The sequence below is a fragment of the Monoraphidium neglectum genome (assembly GCF_000611645.1).
Source record: "Monoraphidium neglectum strain SAG 48.87 unplaced genomic scaffold scaffold00242, whole genome shotgun sequence".
Taxonomy (NCBI): domain Eukaryota; kingdom Viridiplantae; phylum Chlorophyta; class Chlorophyceae; order Sphaeropleales; family Selenastraceae; genus Monoraphidium; species Monoraphidium neglectum.
Window position 1 is genome coordinate 15448 of NW_014013386.1, and position 18236 is coordinate 33683.

At 64.9% G+C, this 18236-nt stretch overlaps 6 protein-coding genes across 6 annotated transcripts; 4 read left to right on the top strand and 2 right to left on the bottom strand.

Moving 5' to 3' along the window:
• Positions 1–311: 311 nt before the first annotated feature.
• On the top strand, positions 312–1151 carry MNEG_2205 (hypothetical protein; the record flags this gene model as incomplete). Its single annotated transcript, XM_014049317.1, has 4 exons — positions 312–344; positions 543–688; positions 869–954; positions 1114–1151. 4 exons carry the CDS (start codon positions 312–314, stop codon positions 1149–1151), a joined length of 303 nt encoding a protein of 100 aa, XP_013904771.1.
• Positions 1152–1868: 717 nt separating this feature from the next.
• MNEG_2206 (hypothetical protein) lies at positions 1869–2504 on the bottom strand (the record flags this gene model as incomplete). The annotated part of the gene is made up of 1 exon (XM_014049318.1): positions 1869–2504. One exon carries the CDS (start codon positions 2502–2504, stop codon positions 1869–1871), a length of 636 nt encoding a protein of 211 aa, XP_013904772.1.
• Positions 2505–4429: 1925 nt separating this feature from the next.
• Positions 4430–5311, top strand: MNEG_2207 (hypothetical protein; the record flags this gene model as incomplete). Its single annotated transcript, XM_014049319.1, has 3 exons — positions 4430–4468; positions 4756–4875; positions 5135–5311. 3 exons carry the CDS (start codon positions 4430–4432, stop codon positions 5309–5311), a joined length of 336 nt encoding a protein of 111 aa, XP_013904773.1.
• Positions 5312–5624: 313 nt separating this feature from the next.
• Positions 5625–11108, bottom strand: MNEG_2208 (centriole proteome protein; the record flags this gene model as incomplete). Its single annotated transcript, XM_014049320.1, has 12 exons — positions 5625–6626; positions 6856–7107; positions 7334–7839; positions 8131–8242; positions 8478–8633; positions 8938–9107; positions 9281–9409; positions 9646–9742; positions 9929–10003; positions 10233–10388; positions 10589–10858; positions 10983–11108. The coding sequence occupies 12 exons, from the start codon at positions 11106–11108 to the stop codon at positions 5625–5627; spliced, it is 3051 nt and encodes a 1016-aa protein (XP_013904774.1).
• A 647-nt stretch (positions 11109–11755) lies between these two features.
• Positions 11756–13543, top strand: MNEG_2209 (phosphoribosylformimino-5-aminoimidazolecarboxamide ribotide isomerase; the record flags this gene model as incomplete). Its single annotated transcript, XM_014049321.1, has 5 exons — positions 11756–11773; positions 11982–12217; positions 12419–12587; positions 12862–13134; positions 13361–13543. The coding sequence occupies 5 exons, from the start codon at positions 11756–11758 to the stop codon at positions 13541–13543; spliced, it is 879 nt and encodes a 292-aa protein (XP_013904775.1).
• A 2012-nt stretch (positions 13544–15555) lies between these two features.
• On the top strand, positions 15556–17568 carry MNEG_2210 (hypothetical protein; the record flags this gene model as incomplete). Its single annotated transcript, XM_014049322.1, has 1 exon — positions 15556–17568. The coding sequence occupies one exon, from the start codon at positions 15556–15558 to the stop codon at positions 17566–17568; it is 2013 nt and encodes a 670-aa protein (XP_013904776.1).
• Between the last annotated feature and the right edge of the window lie 668 nt (positions 17569–18236).

Here is an 18236-nt window from a genome sequence, read left to right on the forward strand (position 1 = left end):
GGGGGGGGGGGGGCGCCGCCGAAGGCTCGAGGCGGTGGCGGGCCTTGTTACTGAAGCCACAGCAGCGGCGGCGGCGGCAGCAGCCGTGCTGAGGGCAGCAGCGGGGGCGGAGGAACACGCGGCGGAGAAGCAGGGGCGGGGGCGTGGACGGCAAGGCGCGCGGCGGCCTGGCGCGCTGCTGTCCTGGCTTGGCCGCGGCCGCTGGTTGCGGCAGCGGGCAGCACACGACCGCCCAGGCAGGCGTTGCCGTATTTGCTGCGCCGAACCTTCGCTGCACTTGGACCCCCCTTGCATTTGCAGGGCGGGTGTTTATGGCCCAGCTGATGGCCCGGCCGGAGCGCGAGGTGCGTGTGGGCTGGGATGGGATTGTGATGGGGGCAAGCCCGCCTTGCCGCACTGCTCACGCCACCATGCAGCGGGTCCGTAACGTCGCCCGGCCGGCACCCGCGGGGGCTCTGCAACTTGGTTGTGCACAACAGTGGCTTCAGACCAATATCCTCACCCGCAACCGTATGCCCGTCCTCCACGCCTTAACCCACCAGATTGCGGTGGTGACTCATTCGTCCTTCGTGCACTACTGCCTCACAAATTATGGGCACGAGGCCAGCACGGCCGTCCAAGGCGACCTCCACAGGCGCGCGCCTGCCGCCCTGCTATCGCGAACTGGGGATGGGCGGGTGCAGGCGCGGTTTCTCTGCTTGCAGCCCTCTGAGAGGAGCGCCCCGTTGCCCTGCTCCCAGGGTCTCAACCACGCCCACTTCTGTGGCGCCATTCCAACCCCGTTGGATGTGGGTTCGTCCCTCCTCACGCGCCCTTCCGCCTATCCTCAAACCGTAAACCCTGAACCCTGAACCCTGAACCCACCCAGGTGGTATGAGAACGCCGAGCTGCGGTCTGTGGTGGTGACTGACCCTGGCTCCCTGGCCCACCCAGCAGACCCCACACACTTCCTGGGTGCGCCACCTGTGAGGGAAGGGGCGGGACGCGCGACGGCCTGTGTGTCGGGCAAGGGCGCTGGCCACTCCGAGTTTGACGAACTTAGAATTTTGGCCGCCAATAATTCCCCACCTGAACCAACCAGAATTTTCGCAATTTCGCCCTCTTTATGTGCAGGCTTTGCGAGCCAGGTGGCAGAGGGGCCCGAGGCCTAGGCAGCCGACAGCCAAGGCGGCGCAGCAGCACCGCCGCAGGCGCTATGACCCATGTCAAACGGTGTTCGCTGCGAGTGTGTCTGGGTGTGGTGCACTACTGCGCGCCCGAGCCAATTGCATCGCGCTGTCAGAATCACCACTACCCACGATCAATGCAGTCGCAAGCACCAACATTCGACCAGCCTCAACAGGATCTGTATTACTTTCTGGGCCGAGTCCTGGCTGTCATTCATGTTTTGCACCGCTGCGGCAACAATTGTCCATGCATGGTTTATTGTGCAAGCCTTGGTTCGCATCAGGGCTGCGCCGGGAGCAACAGTGATGCGTGGGCTCGTGCGAGTGCTTTTGTGCTTTGGCAGTCCGGAAGGTCACCTGCCCAGCGGCACCACTACTGCTGTAAGCACTTGATGCCACGGCAAGTTTCAAACAGTACCGGGTGCCAGGGTACCGTTCGGCTTGCTTTGTTCAAAGTATCTCGGGACGGTATCATCAGAGTAGGCGGCTCAGTGAGTGGCCACACACCGCTGAGGAGTTGCTCCTGGGGAAATGTTATTGTTGAGTCCAGCAAGCCGCCAGCGCACACAGGGTGGCTTGTGCAATGTGATGTCAAGCACCACTCAACAGAGCAAACCAATGGGGTGCGGCTGGCTGGAGTACAGGCGGCACCAGCAGTGCACAAGTCTGCGATGGGGCTGCCTAGTGGCACAATACACGCAATTAGTAGCTAGTTGAAAGCTTGTGGGCCAGCTTGACGGCCAGTGGCTGCCCTGCAAGCCCCAGGTCAAAGTCCTTTGGCACCGCAAGTCCGCATCGCACAATCAGATGGCAGAACGCCTCCACACTTGCGCTGAGCTTGCAGCGCGCCGCCAGCACCAGCCACCGCCAGACGGACCACTGACCCACTGCGCTTGCCTCGCCCACCGCCGCAACGCTGAGTTTGCGGGTTGTGGGCGAGCCAGGCGGGACCTGCCCGCTTAGGGTGGCTGCTGACGCCCACAAGAACCTGTCCAGGAAGGGGCGCAGGCCCTGGAGGTCGTACTTGATGCACAGCTCGGTGAGGGCCTCCACGCTGTCCCACGTGACATCAGGGGCGTGGTGGTAGAGGAACGGCAGCGACAGCAGCCAGTCCTTGCGCTTGTCGCCCGGCAGGGGGATTATCGAGGCGCCACCTGGCGCGGCGTCGAGGTGCGCGGAGGCCAGCATGTCGCGCAGCATGGGCGATGCGATCATGAGTAGCTCGCGGCTAACTGGCAGGCTGGTGCCGTCGTCACAGCTGAGCAGTGCGCTGGGGCACAGCTCCAGCATCTTCGACAGTGCGGGGTCGACCAGCCCAGGAGCGCTGGATGACATCATGGGGGCAGGTGGGATGACTTGCGCGTGACAGTACTTTGTCCATCTAATCGTGATTAATAATTACAGCATCCAAATCGTCAACGTAAACCTAGACTGCGCTCCGTGCCACGAAAGTACGAACGGACAAGCGCAGCAACCTCGGTGGCGTGGCGTTCCATGATTCTTTCAAGAAACGTACTGGCTGATGATTCCTGTATAATTCAGACTGAAACCCCACTAGCTGAGTACAAGGCTGCGGTACCTGCAACGCCGCCACTCATGAACCATCGGTTGATCTGGTCCTTTGTTACGAATAGACAAGCATCTGGCAAAGGGGGGCGGCGCGGTAGAGTTATAAGCCCTCGCGGCGAAGCCCGCGGCGGCCGGCGGGAACCGCAAACTGGATGCTTCCGCATGCAGCTGCTCGCTGCTGGAGGTGCCAACAATCTTTTCTAGGACTGTTTGCCCCCACCCGTCCACCTACCTGAATGCTACAGCATTGTCTCAGGCCTGGCGCACTGCACGACAGGGCCTCGCTTGCTGCTTGCAGGACTCAAGCTTGTCAGCAGCAGCAGCGGCAGAGCGGCACTGCAAGCCCTAGGTCCTGTCCTCAGCCCCTGTGCATTAGCCACGGCCGTGTCCGCCGCACCCCGAGCGCCGGTTTTGGAGGTTGCGAATCCGCTTGAGTCGCATTTATATGTGCAACCACCATCATGGTGGCAAGAGGAATGAGCCGCCACCTTAGCAACGTTGTCAACCGTTCCCGACTTGGACAAAATCATTGGCATGATAATCAACGCTCCCAAGCCCACAGGCGCACAGGCCTGGACAGGCAACCGGGCCACCATTCCCACCCCCCCCCCCCAGTTGTGGGGTGCTCCAGCAAACAGTGCGTGGCTCGGCATTTTGTGCAGGTCAGCGTCACGATCGACAATCAGGAGCACGGTGTAAGAATGAAGTGCCGGAAAGGCGGGTGCGTCGACGGCCTGTACACAGAATGGCAGAGCCGAAACGGGATAATGGTGAAAGTATCACCAATGGACGCCTGGGAAACAGGGGAGCACCCGGCACACTTACCCACCTTTTAATTTGCTGGTGGAGCACGGCAAAATGGCAAGATAGATGTGTTGTGGTGAATCCCGTTGGTGGCAGGGACGCAGCGGCCAGCATGCACCGGGCGACTGCGCTCGCCACCTGAGGGCCTGACGCGCGGTTCCATCATGTGAGCAGGCGTGCGCGCAGTACGGCGCAGCGAAGTATGACATCGAGTTTTGCACGACTGGACGGCGATGCTGGTCAAGACAACCTCAGTTCCCTGCAACGAGCAGACCCTCGGCGGCTAGGGGCCTTCGGCGACGACCTAGAAACCTTGCAGCCGGCCGCCCTAAGTCGTACCAGCAGCAGCTCGCCAACTGCCCCAGACAACCGCCATCACCCTGACCAAAATCACCACCCCGCTCGGGCGGCACACAAACGCAGACGACCATGCATGCGCTATCGCACACAGAAAACCACGCTGTCGCCGCCGCCGCAGCGCCCCGCCGGCACCCTCGCCCGCCCGGGCCGACACAAGCTTGCTCAAAATGCCACCGCCGCCGGCCGGGCGAACTGTCTCTGCAAGGTGACGCACCTCACCCAACAGCAGCGTCAGCAACTGCACACGCCTGCAACTGCCTACCATCCCGAGCACCGTTCAGCTGCTCTGACACCCGACACTTGGAACTTGCATCACCTGTGTACTCCAAAACCAGCGGTGCTTGCCCACCTGAGATCATTCACGATCGTCCCGCCCGTCAACCCGCTATTTTTGGCGCATTTCAGTCGCGAACACAGCGCGTGTGTTGTTTTCCCGCCCCACCGTTGTCACATATCGCCCAGCCCCACGTGCTGCCATCAGTGCAGTGCAGTGCGACTGGTGCGGCGGCGAGTGAGCGGCGCGCGCAGCAATGGCGCGGTCAGAGAGTGTCCTGGGCAATTTGAGACAGGTGAGGCAGCGTCGCGGTGTGCGCTTACGCGTCATGACGAGCACTCGGCAGTGGCCGCAACAGTGGGATGGTTGTGGAAGAGTGGTGGCTAGCCTTCGAGTTTCCCCAGTGCCTCACACACGATGCTTCACAGCAACCTGCTGCTGCCCAACAGCTGCTGCTGCACGCACATCAACTCTGCACATCCCGCCACCCATCCCGTCCGTCCTCATCCCGTCCCCCTCCCGTGCCGGTGACGCCACTCGTCTCCGCCCCCCCCCCCCCCCACCCACTCATACACCGCACAGCTCTTTAGTACGTCCTTCGGCGTGCGCGGCACGCGCAACGCCGCCTCCTGGATCGTGGCTGGCGGCATTGCTTACTATTTCATATATGTCCCCGAAGCACGGCGGCGCGACCAGATCGAGGTTTGAGGGGGGAGATCCTCATCCCTCCAGATCTCCAGGCCAGCAATATGGCAGCCTTGGCAGGTGGCCAGCAGGCCGCGGCCGCGGACACGACTGATGATGGCGCGCCCGCCTTGCCGCCGCTGTCCTTCCAGCGGGACATGCGACCCTGAAGCCGCCCTCCTCCATCCCAGCGTGCGACCCGGGGTCACCCGGCTGCGCTGACTCGCGTTTGCTACATTGCACCCCCCCCTCCGACTGCTGTGCATCTCAATCGCAGAAGGAGCGCTTTCTGGCTAAGGAGCGCGCCGTGGCCGCGGGGCTGGCGGAAATCGACCGCGCGCGGCCCATACCAGACCCCCAGGAGAGGGGGCTCATCAAGGGTGCAGGCACCGCGGGCGCGGCGGCCAAGGAGGCCGGCGGCGGCAGCAGCAGCGCCCCGGCCGCGGGCAGCTGATGGACTGTGGTTGGTGCTGAGCTGCGGCGGCTGCTGAGTGTCTTGATTGTATGTGTGCGTGCGTGCATCCGTGCGTGCGCATGTGTGTGTGTGTGTGTGTGTGTGTGTGTGTGTGTGTGTGTTTGTGTGTCTAGTGAGCGACGTGCCTGTGAGCGCCCTGCCTTCTTTACTCCTTACTCTCGACAGCTACATTTCTTATGCAGCTCTGTGTAATTGTCACATGCACTCAGCCTTGCGTGGCCTCCACCCATGATCAATTCGTTCAGCGACCCGGGGCGGCTACAGCAGGCAACCCACTGTGCGCGCCCCAGCGTCACCCAGAAGCCTCAGACACCCGCGCGCGCCGCCCCGGCCCTGATGCGCGCCGCGACAGCAGCGACGCTGCGCTCGACACCGACCCCACGGACGGCTCGTGGCTGCCCAGCCCCTGCGGCGCCGCGGCCTGCCCCTCGGCCCCGCCGCCGCTCTGCCGCGGCGCCCCCGAGGCGCTGCCTCTTGGGCTGCCAGGCCCTGCAGGGGGCGTGCTGTGGCCGACGCTGCCCGCTAGGCTCGCTGCTCGGCTGGCACCCGCCCGCGCCGCCTCTTGACCGCTGCCCCCACTCCCTGCTGCCGCCGCCCCTGGTGCTCCCGCTTGACTAATTGTTTGGGGGGAAGCTGCCTCACCCTGATGAGGCAGGCCGCTTGGGCTGCCAATGTGATGCCAGGGGGAGGGCGGACCCTCCTGCTGCGGGCGCCCTGGCTGCCGCTGCGGGCTGCCCCAAGGCGCGCTGCTGTCCTCTAGCTCCTGCTGCTGCTGCTGCTGCTGCTGCTGCGGCTGCTGCTGCTGCGGCGGCGGCTGCTGCTGCGGCGGCGGCGGCTGGTGCTGCTGCGGCTGCTGCTGCGGCTGCTGCTGCGGCTGCTGCTGCGGCTGCTGCTGCTGCTGCTGCTGCTGCTGCTGCTGCTGCTGCTGCTGCTGCTGCCCTTCAAGGGTGCCCTGCAGCAGCCCCCCGCGCCATGCTCCCCCCTGCAGCGGCGGCAGGCCGGCCGCGCCCGCGCCATCTGCAGCCTGGCTGCGGCTGCCGCCACCCCCCGACCGCTCGCTGCCGAGGCCGGCGCCCGCGCGCGCCCGGAACAAGTTTGCGCGCGCGCGCCGCTCTTGCTGCGGCGGGGCGCTGCCGCTCCCGCCCGGGTCGGCGCCGCGGCTGGCGGCGGGCGGGCGCGTGAGGGCGGGCGACGTCGCCCCGGCGCGGGGGTTGTAGGGCAGGCCGCCGCCGCCCCGCAGCAGGGTGCGGGGCACGGTCGTGCGGCTGCCCAGCGCTCCGTTTGGCACGGGAGACTGCGTGCGGTGGGTTGCAGAGCAACGAGGAGCAGCACATTGAGCTGGACGCGTGTGTGGCGCTATTGCAGGGCCTTAGCATGGTGTGCCCAGCAGGTTATTAGCATGGTTTGCCCAGCAGTGCAGGACGCATGCGGAGCCAAGCGAGGGACCGTCGAGGCTGTATGCAGCAACAAATCCTCATCAACAAAACTCGAGTCCCGAGGCGATTTTCAGGGAGGAAACTTACCCCGCCTTCTGCGCCATCCCTCCCGCCGCCCGCCGCCTCCCCCGCCGTCACCCTCTGCAGCCGCGACACCCGCCGCACGGTCAGCACCGCGCGGCCGCTGGACGCCTCGCCGTCCGGGTTAGTCACTTCGCAGTGGTACTGCCCCGCGTCGGCACCGGTGACGCCCACGATCATCAGGTCGGGTGTGTCGGCCGTTGCGACGCGCAGTCGGCGACCGTCCTTGTGCCACCTGTACACCAGAGGCTCGGCGCCCTGGTCAGAAGTAAGGGGCCGGCCGGGTGGCGGCGCAGCGGGGTCGGCAGCTGCATGGAAGCTGTCAGGCGCTGAAGCCGCAGACCGCCGCGTATCGACCCCAACAAGCACCACGCCTTGCCAGGAGCGATCAGCGACTATCGAGGCTGTGAGCTCGGTCAATACCGCCCAGGCAGCCCACAGAAGGTCAGGCACCCGCCGCTGCCCCGCACCCCGGACCCCTCACCCCGGCCACGACGCTGAACTGCACCGTCGCGCCCTCATCCACCGCCGCGTCCGCCGGCTGCCGCCGCACAAACGGCGCCGCCGCGACGACGCCGCCGCGCACCGCGACCTCGCCGCCGCCGGCGCGCGCGTCCTCCAGCCGCGCGCGCGCCCGCTCCAGCACGACCGCCAGACGCAGCTCCTTGCGGCCCCGCGGGCCGCCGCCGCCGCCACCACCACCACCCTGCCGCTGCTGCACTGCGCCCTTGTTCGGGGACCCTGGGCCGCCGCCGCCGCCGCAGCCGCCAAACTGGTGCACGCAGTGCAGCCGCACCTTGACGGTCCCGCTGGACACTGTTTTAAAGCCGTACTTGTTGAGCATGCAGGGGCCGCTGCCGGCAGCAACGGGGGCGCCCGCTGCGGCCAGTTGGGCGCCTTCTGAGGGGCGTGACTGGGCGACAGTTGCAATGTCGGCCAGCTCTGGTGATCCGCCGATGAAGAAGGCTTCCTGCTGGTCCCGACGAGTTCCTGGATTGTGTGAGTTTGAGGGTTTTGAGATTTTGCATCCTTGCTCAGTCATTCATGCGTGCATGCGTGCGTGTGTGCGCGCGCACGCGTGCGCGCGTGTGTGTGCAGGAGATGGGGTGCGCGCACATGTGCATGCCCTCTGTGTATGATTACGCTTGTGTCTGCATGTGCCACCGACGCAGCTGGCACCTTTGCCAGGCGTGTCACATCCCCTTGTGCCTGTTGTTTGCACGTCATAGTCAAACCAAAGAGGAGTACTAGGGCAAGAATAACCTTTGCCGTGTCACCCACCCTGCGGCTTCCAAGTGGGCACCAAGTGCGTCGCGCTGCCGGCCGCGGTGCCCAGCCGCAGCCAGCCGTAGCCCTCACAGGTGTACCGGTCCCAGGGGTCGTACGAGCAGACCTGGCGGGTGTGCGTCGGCGCGCTGGTGAGCGTGGGTCGAGGGGGCCAGGGCTGGAGGGAGGCGGCGCGTAACAGTAATGAGTGGGGTCTGGTGAGTCCGACCCAATCACTTGCATCAATGGCACGCAAATGTTATTGACCTACCACCTCAGCAAATTCAGACATGATCAATGGCAAGCAAGTCTCAGTCGCCTGACTCGACGTGAACGCACATGCCCTCACGAGCGCTGCGCACCTGCAGTGTGAGGACCGGCCACTTGTTTGGTTGCGGCACCTCCCTCGCGACCCACTCCGCCTCAAAGGGGTGCGCCCAGTGCGCCACCCACGGCGGCGGCGCTGGGTCAGCCGGGTGCTCCGGGTAGAGCACCACCCGGGAGACGTGAGTCACGCCCTGTGGGTGCGGCACGCAGCATAACCGGGATACACTGAGAGGCCCCGAGGATCTGACAGAAATCCTTGCCAACATGATTCATGAATATCCATGGATTTATGAATATCCATGGATCTTGTACATGCGCATGAATGAGTGCCTGAGGAGAAGGGGAGTCAGCCTTCCTGAGAAGCCCATCGCTTACGCGTGCAGCTTGCCAGCCTGCCAAGCAGGCGCCTCCTCACGATTTCGACCCCTCGCCACTTGCAATCTGCACATCCAAGACAACTTCAAACGTCCTGCATTGCTTGGCAATCGGGCTCACCTGCAGCACGCCCGGCCGGTCGGCATCGCACGCCTCCGTCGGCCCCTGCAGCAGCCAGATCGCCGGATCATATGCGACGCGCCACTCCACATACAACCGGTCGACCTCGAAGCCCGCACCCGCCACCAGCTCCCCAAACAACGCGAGCCGCAGGGCGGCAGGCGACGAGCCTGGCGGCGGGGTGGGGGGCAGCTGAATTGAGCGCAATAAGATCAGGTATGCTGCAGCGGCAGGTGGCCTACTGCAAAAAGAACAATAACATAGAGGAGTAATTCGTGTGATGGGAGCAACAACCAGGGGCATCTTCGCTTGTCACCTGGTGACCCTTCAATGACAGCAGCACCCGGCCCGCCGCGCCGCAGCCCGGCCGCGGTCGAGGCTGCGAGGGCGGCGCCGAGCTTCGCAGCGCGGCGCTCCAGGCAGGGCGGGTCTGTGCGCGAGGCGCTCTCCACGGTGTACTCGTATATGCTGCCTGCACACACACACACACACACCAGCAAGAGGCAGCCGCGTGCGGCCCACAAGCGGCGGGGTCAGTTGGCACCAGCCGCCTGCTTGTCGTTGGTTTGTTCGGTCGCTGGTCTGCAAACAACCTTGACAGCAATCGTCCCATCCTCAGCCGCGAGCACGACTTCGACTGTTCATTTCACCCCAGCAGCGCAGCGTCTGGGCGTTGCCTTGGCCGGCAGCTGCCTCTCCCTGCCGCACCGTGGTCGTCCTCAAAGCGGTAGCGCCGCCCCCCTTCGCTGAACCCTGGCCGCATGTCAAAGCTGCCGTCCGCGTGCGCGCGCACCGCGACCAACACCTGCGCGTGGTACGGCGCGGCGTGGAATGTCGGGAAACAGGTCCAATAGACCGTATTGTGTTGTGCCTGGCTAAATGAAATGACATGCTTGTTGTTGTGTACTGCGCAAGTAGTATGATGAGTGGCCTTCCAATCGCCAGCCATGCCCCTCCAAGATGGGTTCAGAGCACCCCCCGCCGAACCCACCTTTTCGCTGCAGCCAGCCGCCGCCCGCTCGTCTCCCAGGTCAGCGACTATGTACATGCAGCGGAAGTTGAGCATCTGCAGGGTGTGCACAGGCAGGAGGGGCTTGTGAGTTTCAGTGTGATGGTGTGTGTGAGTGTGTGAGAGTGGATGTGCCGTCTCCATCGCCGACTGCACATCTGATGCCCTTTCGGTGACACAGGAAACAAATGCCCCTGAGACCGCGGCGCTGCTGCAGCTGCAGGATTGTAAATATACAGCCCACTTGCAGGCTGCACCAGCGAAGCGCGCGCCATCGAGCCCGCACCTTCTGCCTGTAGCGCGGGTCCCCCCTCAGGCGCCGCATGAGGTGGTTGCCCGCCTCGTGCTCGCTGGTGCTGACAGCCTTCAGTGTCTCCGCCGCCTCACAGACATTGTCAGTGTGAACGTATGAAAACAGGGCGCCCTCCTCGGGCGGGCCCTCCTGCGCACGTGCCGATGGGTGGAGGCGGCGCGGCTCGGCATGGCGACAGGGGCATGTTATGCCTGCTCCGACGGGCTGCTGGCGGGCTGGTGAGAGGCGTGCGGACAGGTGCGCGGGTGCGACCAGCGCGGGGCACACACAGTCACGCTGATCTGAGGCTGTTTGTGTTTGACGCGGGGGTTCTCAACGGCCGCGCTTACCAGGAGCTTTTCAGCCCCAAAGTGCTGCTGCGAGCCAAAGTGCTCCGCACGACGTGTCGGGGACACCCGCCCCCCGGCTGCCGCGGGCGCCCCCTCGCGTGCCGCCGCCTGCGCCGCCGCGACCTCCGCCCTGCTGAAAACCTTCTCTTGCCACCCGAAAACCCTCGTCTCGTGCGCAGGCTGAGGGCGCGTCGTGGGGGCGGCCACCGCAACGACGGCGACGGCGTCGCCGCCCGCGGCGTTGTCGTGCGCGTTGGCTGCATCAGGCACCTGCACACAATTTTGGCGGCAGGTCGTAGTCTCATATCTTGCTTGAGAACCTCAACCTAACCTTTATTTACTCAAGCAATCGGCAGGTCATGTCTGTGGTAGTCAGCAGCCCAGGGCGACCAACCTGCTGTGCGATGTTTGCCTTGCCGCCGCGCTGTGCGCTCAGCCGCGTGAGCGTGACTCGTATCCGCAAATTCTGGATTGGATCTTGTGTGACATAGCGCACTGTGCGGAACTCCTCCCCGTCCATCCCTCGGCTGGCTGTTGGTTCCCGCCTCCCCAGTAGCGCTGCTACACTGCCGCTTTGATGCTGTGTGTGCAATTGCAGACGCTGTCACGTTTCTGCAAGCCAACCAAGCACTTAGTCATCATGGTACGATATACTCGGTGCAACCATGTTCTTGGATCAGGAGTGAAACACGTCAACGAGAGCGATCGGCGGTCAAGGCATGCATGATCTAGTTGCTGGTGATGATTGTGTTGTGTGACGTACTGAGCATACTCGCTCTTCTCGTAGGAGGGGTGCTGCATGGCGATGCAATTTTGTTCTGCACGCCAGTCACTCGAGACACCGGGACATCGAGCTTTTGCGCAGCAACGGTCTGTTGCATATGTATATAATCGGAACGCATGATGGCTTTTGATCAGATTCTGACGCATATGTCAATCGAAATCGCAGCCGTCGCGATCTGATTCACTGATTGAAGCAATGCTGCGCCCTGGGCGCACCAACGTGGCGCATGTGGCAGCCTCTGCAGCCACTCAGACCAGAGCTATCCAGTTTCGCCCCTGCATTGACATTCACAAGGTGCTTGCGGGCGGGCTGCTGTTGGCGTTTCTGCTGCTGCGTGTGCTTCGCTGAGCTTGCGGCCGACACCCGCATCTCACCAGGGGCGCATGGGTGCGCTGGCCATCGTGCGCAGGGCAAGGTCAAGCAGATTGTTGGCTCCACACTGGTAGACCTCCCTGCTGGCGGGTGAGCTTCAAACACTGGTGCAATGGCAACAGCGCCCATGCTTGCTCGTCCCAGGCCCTCGCTGCCGCTCCTCGGCCCTGCAACGACGCTCACACACCCCACCCCGCTCCCACGCCGTGCAGCAGCGGCGATGCATCACCCACTCAGGCGCCGGCAGCGGCGCTGCAGACCAATTTTGTGTCAGACAAGCCGTCGTCTTGGTATGCGGAGCTGTATGCGCGCGACGCGCTGACTGGCGGCCATGTCATCATGCTGGGTGCCGACGATGCCAGCAGGTGTGCTGCCGCTGGCCAGGTGCTTGAGGGCTCCGCTGCATTGGTCATCGCGGGTCGCGGGGTGCAGGGTCAGAAAGACGGCGCAGGCGGCAGCGCCCGTGATGGCAGGTGGCGGATGGCGGTCTCAGCGCCGCTTCTGATGCCTGCGCCTTTGCTGCTGATGGTTTTGGCTCTGGTGGGGCCGCTGCTGGCAGCAGATGCTGACAATGATAGCACGTGCTGCTGACGCTGTGGGCATGCGCCGCTGCTGAGGGCAGCCGCAACTGCTCGTTGACCGACCGGGCCTGGCCTCGACTCGTGGCGCTGCAGGGAGGCTGCCCGTGGCGCACTGGGCGCATGGCCGGGCGGCTTGCAGCTGGGCGGCGGCGTGACCAGCGACAACGCGGCAGAGTGGCTGGACGCGGGCGCCAGCCACGTCATCGTGACATCATATGTGTTCAGGGAGGGCCGGCTCGAGGAGGATCGGTTGAGAGACTTGGTGAGCAATGTAATCGCGGGGCGCCGTGCTCTTGGAGGATGCTGATTGGGCTGTACGCATGGCAACACCTGGGCGTCGGCTTATCGTAGCAACTCATGCATCCGCTGGTTCGTTTTTTGACCAGCAGGCGTTGCCACGCCCAGGCGCGTTGCGCAGCAAAAGCCACTGTTGCCTCAGACCTGCAACGGCAACGGACGCCCTCTGAGTCCACGCAGCCCCTCCCCCTCCTCGCTCACCTCACAATGCTCGGTGACGCCCGCCCTGATTCCATCAGGTGGGGCGCGTTGGCAGGGAGCGACTAGTGTTGGACCTCAGCTGCCGCAAGAGGGACGGCCAATACTATGTGGTGACTGACCGCTGGCAGAAGTTTTCGTCCCTCGCCCTGGACGAGGCCACCCTGGGGAAGCTGGCGGGCAGCTGCGACGAGTTCCTGGTGCACGGCGTCGACGTGGAGGGCATGCAACTGGGGATTGATGATGAGCTGGTGGAGCTACTGGGGCGGTGGTCGCCCATCCCCGTTACGTATGCGGGCGGCGCCCGCACGCTGGTGCGCACCGGCTGAAATAGGGCGTTCGCGAAACACAGCCGCCAGGCATGTTGGGCCCACTGGCCCACATACCCTCTCCCTGTGCGCCAGCTGTCCGCGAAGTCCAGATAAGCATGACGGTGCGCACTGCCTTTTTTGCAGAGCAAAGCTGCAGCATTTGTCTAGAGGATGTGAGCTGATTGCTGACTCACCGGCTGGCCCCGCATGCTCGTGCGCCCCCCTGCAGGAGGATCTGGAGCGTGTGCGCACCTCGGGCCGCGGTCGCGTGGACATCACTGTTGGGAGCGCCCTAGACATCTTTGGGGGAAAGCTGCCTTACGCGGACGTGGTGGCGTGGCACCGGCGGCAGCAGGCGGCGGCACGTGAGCAGCAGCAGCAGCAGCAGCAGCAGCAGCAAGCGGCAAGCTAATGATGTGGCGTGCGAGCGTGCTTTGCATCTTGCTCTTGAATTGTGTCATTGTCATCTGCATGGGGTGTGCTGCCATGCGGCCATATGTATCCTCTATGTTACGAACGAGTTGCTGGCTGAGATATCATGCATGTCGAGTGGCGTGCTGGCCTGCGGTGCTTCACATGCCGGCGACGATGTATGCGTTCGGCGCATGCGTCGCTCTTCGCCGTGCATTCTGGTGAGATTCTATCATGGTTAAAATGCACCTGCAACAACTGAGGTGTGTCGATGCTTGCATGGGCCGTTGAAGCAACATAATGCCGCGTGCTTACTCCAGGGAGCCCCCAGCCAGGCGCGCAACGGTCGCAGGCGCGCGGCTGCATAGATCATCTTGGCGTGCTGAGCAGCAGCACACCAGCTTCTTCTCGTCCAGCGCAGCTCGAACCAAATCACAGCCGCCACAGTGCCCCTGCGGACCTCCTCATGTGCGTACCATGACAACATTGTCATGGGGACGACTCGCAAGCTGCATGGCAATGCAGGGGTGGCACCTTCTGCTTCTGGGTTGGTTGCTGTCTCAACGCTGTGGTCGACACGCCGGCCTGTCATGCGACATGCGCTGCATGCCAGGTCATCTGGCATCTTTGCACATGCACCATGCGCACATGTATTCAAGGCGGTCCCCCAGTGCAGGGTGAGAACTCATACCCGCAGCTTCTGCACCTGCAGCCGCTCGCTTGCGCATGCGCCCATGGGCAGCAGGAGTACTTGCCGACAACCGCCAGGTGAAGCCCATAGCCAAACGAATTCAAGAGGTTTTGAAGATGTACTTTCTCTGTTAAGAATAGCAAGACGCGTACGACCGCGTTTCGAGGTGCCATATTTGACGCGGTCGGTCCCAGATGGCGAGCCTGCGCCTCGCCCTCGCGTTGGTGGTGTCGGTGATGATCAACATCGTCGCCCAGGCACCATATCCTGCGCCCCAGCAGCCCCCGAACAGAAGGGGTTCCGCGGAGCTGAGCCCCAAGCGGTCGAGCAGAGCCCCCAAACCTCGCAGCAAGGGGTTGAGGTGAGAGATTAGCATCTATAGGATCGGTCACCTGGCACTCAGAGGCGGGCAACGCCGCGGGGGTGCAGCAGTTTCGGGGGTGGCTGCACTGCAGGAAGGCGGCGCGGTGCACACACTGGCGCGTTTGGCGAAACACAGGAGGCGCGCTGTTGCCACCACTCCACACGATCAGACCTGCTGAACCCTTTTGTGTATCTCTGCCCCCATGATCCTCAGGACGGGCTCTGCTGGCCGCCTATGGAAGGCCATCAAGCGCGTGCTGACCCCCTGCTGGAGCAGACCCAGCACAAAGCACGACCGCGGGGACCCACCCCCGGCCCCAGATCGTGGCGACCCCCCGCCGGCGCCACTAACACAGCCCTGTGTCCAGGTCCTGTCGACAGACACGGTGCCGTCCCCGCCGGCCGCGGCGACCCCTGCGTCCCGCCACCGCCTGGCGTGGTTTGTGTTGCCGTCGGCCGCCCGCCGCGTGCTGCTGGCCAGGGCGCGCGCGCCCGCCGTGCCGCGCCCCCTCGGCCCTGCGGCAGCAGCCGCGCCGCAGCTGTCCGGCGCCGCTGTGCGCGCTGATGGGCTCGCTGCTGCGGGCAATTGTGAGTCTGACCGCGCCGCCGTCACAGCGGCGCAACCTACTACAGTCGCCGAGCCTTGCCGCAGCACTCCTCAGCCCAGTTGCCTTCCGGCCGACGGCAACATCGTGCCGCGGCCGTTGCCTGAGCTTCCGGCGTCTACACCTGCAACTGCGATCATCAGCACGTATCCCCCGGCTGGTGCCGCCTCCGAGCTGCCGGCGACCCCCATCGCTGCATTTGCTGGTGCATGGGCCGCTGCGGCTTGGCGCGGCGCAATCACCAAGCTTCTAATGACCCTCAATGGCGACGTGGCAACAGTCACCGTCGCGCCGCTCTTTCGCTTCAGCCGCCGCAGCCAGCCACTCTTTGTCTCCGCTGGTAGCTCGAGGGCCATGGCCACGCGCGCCCTGCAGTGCGGCGGCAGCGACGGTGGCGACGGCGGCGCGTCCCTGATGCACCTCGGCCCCCTCGCCTCCTCGAACCACCAGTCGTGCAGCAACGGCGACGCCCCTCACGCCGTCGTCGTCTTGGTCAGCCAGCAGTGCGCTGTTGGTAAAGGCAACAACACCGCAAGCGTCACGACCCACGCTGCCTTCACAGTCTGCAGCGAGGACGGCCGCTGCACCCTGCAGCCGCTGAACCTGCTCCGCTGCGCTGCGCCTCAGCCCCTGCTGCTGCCGCCGGTGCCGGCGCCGGCTGGGGCCTGCCAGCCGCAGGCGAGCGGCGTCCCCCGCGCCCTTCTCGAGTTCGAGCAACACGTGCTGCCGCCGCTGTCGCGACGGGCGGACGCGCTGTTCGCAGTGCCACCGCCGCTGCTGCCTTGCGACGGCATGAGGTTGTGGCGCTTGGAGGCCCTCGCGGCGAGCTGCCTGCACAGGCAGTCGTGGCAGCGCGTTGTGGCATCCGGGATGGTTTCACGCAGCCACATCAGCCGCGGCCTGGCCGCCCACATGGCGTCCCTGCTCATGGGCCCCGCCCCCGTGTTCCCGAACCGCAACGCTGCCCCCATGGCGGTGCGCTCTTGCGTGTCCGAGCCGCGCTTGGGCCAGACCCTTTGTGGCCGGGGCGCCACCGGCTTCCCCGTGCCAGCACCCCAGAACACGCACGAGCAGCAGCAGCAGGCGCAGGTCAGTGACTGCGGCGGTGACGGAGCGACGGCACTGCCGTGGCCACCACTGCTCGCAGCAGTGGAGGAGCTTGCACCGCTGGAGCCAGTCGCTTGCCCCACTAACGAGGACAACCAGCAGCCGGTGCCCTGGCTGGGTTCCAGCGATGTCAGCGGGCTCTCACCGCCGGCCGTCGACACCAGCGATGTGGGATCACAGATTGAGATGCCGGCGATGGCGGCGGCGCCGCAGCAGCTGCTGTTCTTCGGTTCCCTGGCCGCAAGCCTGGACTGGAATGATGACGACACCGAGAACATCGGCTGCGAGAGTGGCCCAACGGCCCAGCAGCAGGACGCCTGCGCTGATGCGGCGGCGTTTTCAACCGTGCAGGCCGGGGTGACGCTGTCCCACCCTGAGCCGCCGCCGGCCAGCCGCGCCAGCTGCGACACGACTGAGGAGTTTAACAGTGGCCGCGACGACGGGCCGGCGCGGCAGCGCCTGGACGGCGCCGGCCAGCACCAGGCGGCTGAGGGGGCGAGGGTGCTGCGCCTCCTTCGGCAGGCGGGACAGATGAGACAGTCCCCGCCGGCCGCTCAGGCGCCCCGGGCCCCTGCGTCGCAGCAGCAGGGGATGTCAGTCAACACACGTGCCCAAGGGCCCCAGCAGCACCAGCACCAGCACCAGCAGTTGAAGCCGCCGCGCGAGTGCGGCCCGCAGCGGCTGGAGTCTGCAGTGCAGGACCTGGGCTGCGAGCTGGACTGCGCCGGCCCATACGCCGCCGCGTCCGAGCAGCAGGCAGAGGATCCGACAGCTGCATTTCATGGCACCGACAGGGTTGTCTGCGACCGGGAGCCCCCAGCCACCACCGGCGCCAGCGCGGCGCCCGCTGTGCCGCGGCGGGTGCGCGCGTCGTGCCAGCACGTGAGCGCAGTGGCGGCCCTACTGCACCAGGGGGGCCAGCAGCTGCGGCCTCAGCAGCAGCGGGCGCTCCCGCCGCATCAGCAGCAGCACAGGCAGCCGCAGCCCGCCGGCAACGGCTGGGATGCGCGGGGCGGTTGGGCAGCGGGCAGCCAGGAGGCCGGGCAGCGGGACAATGGTGTAAGCGACGTTGGTGCCCCGGAGCCGAACCAGGACTTCATCGGCGCGGCCCTGCAGGCAGCTGGAGAGGAGAACGGCCAGCAGCAGGGGGCTGCTGCGGCCCCCAGGCGCTACTACCACCGCGGCGGGCGGCGGGGGAACGCCGCCCGCGCGAAGCGGCGGCAGCAGGCGGTGGACGCCGAGAACAACGCGTCTGGGTAGTCTCAACAGTCATGAAGCTACCTGGGCTGGGGTGATGGACGTCCAGTTGATCGAGAGTCGTCAAGCTTTGGTTAGGGATTAAACAATGACGAGCTGGCGGGACGCCTGTTGGGTTGACCGTTAAGCGGGGTGGTTTGACCGTTGACCCACCCCGTGTGAGATTGTGGTTGTGGCGATGGGAGATTGCTGAGTTGGTCTTGGTTTTGTGTCTGTGCTGCACCAAACATTGGCATGCATCAGTCTGTAGTTATAACCCTTTCTTGTTTAGGCAACCAACTTGCAGCTCTTACTTGTACTACAGACTGAGCAGGCGCGTGTGGCAGCGCCCAACAATGTGCTGTGGGAATGAGGTGCTCAGCTGTGCAGATCGAGTGTAGCGCACCCTCAATGGAAGCGGCATTGCAGCCGAGACAATGAAAAGTATTCAGTGGTCCCTCCAAGCATCAATTGTTGGGGGTTTCAGCATGCAGTGATTCACGGCCCCAGCCACACCAGCAGCTCCCAGGCTAAGAGCCGTGACCTGACGTTGGGGATTGGACAGATCACCCCCCCTCGTCGCCGCCGCCGCCGCCCGCCCCTCCGCGCCGCGCGTCTTCGAGCTGCGAGACCAGCTGCTCTAGCTGCGCCCTGAACAGCTCCTTCACGTCCGCCAGGTCAGCGCGCGCCTC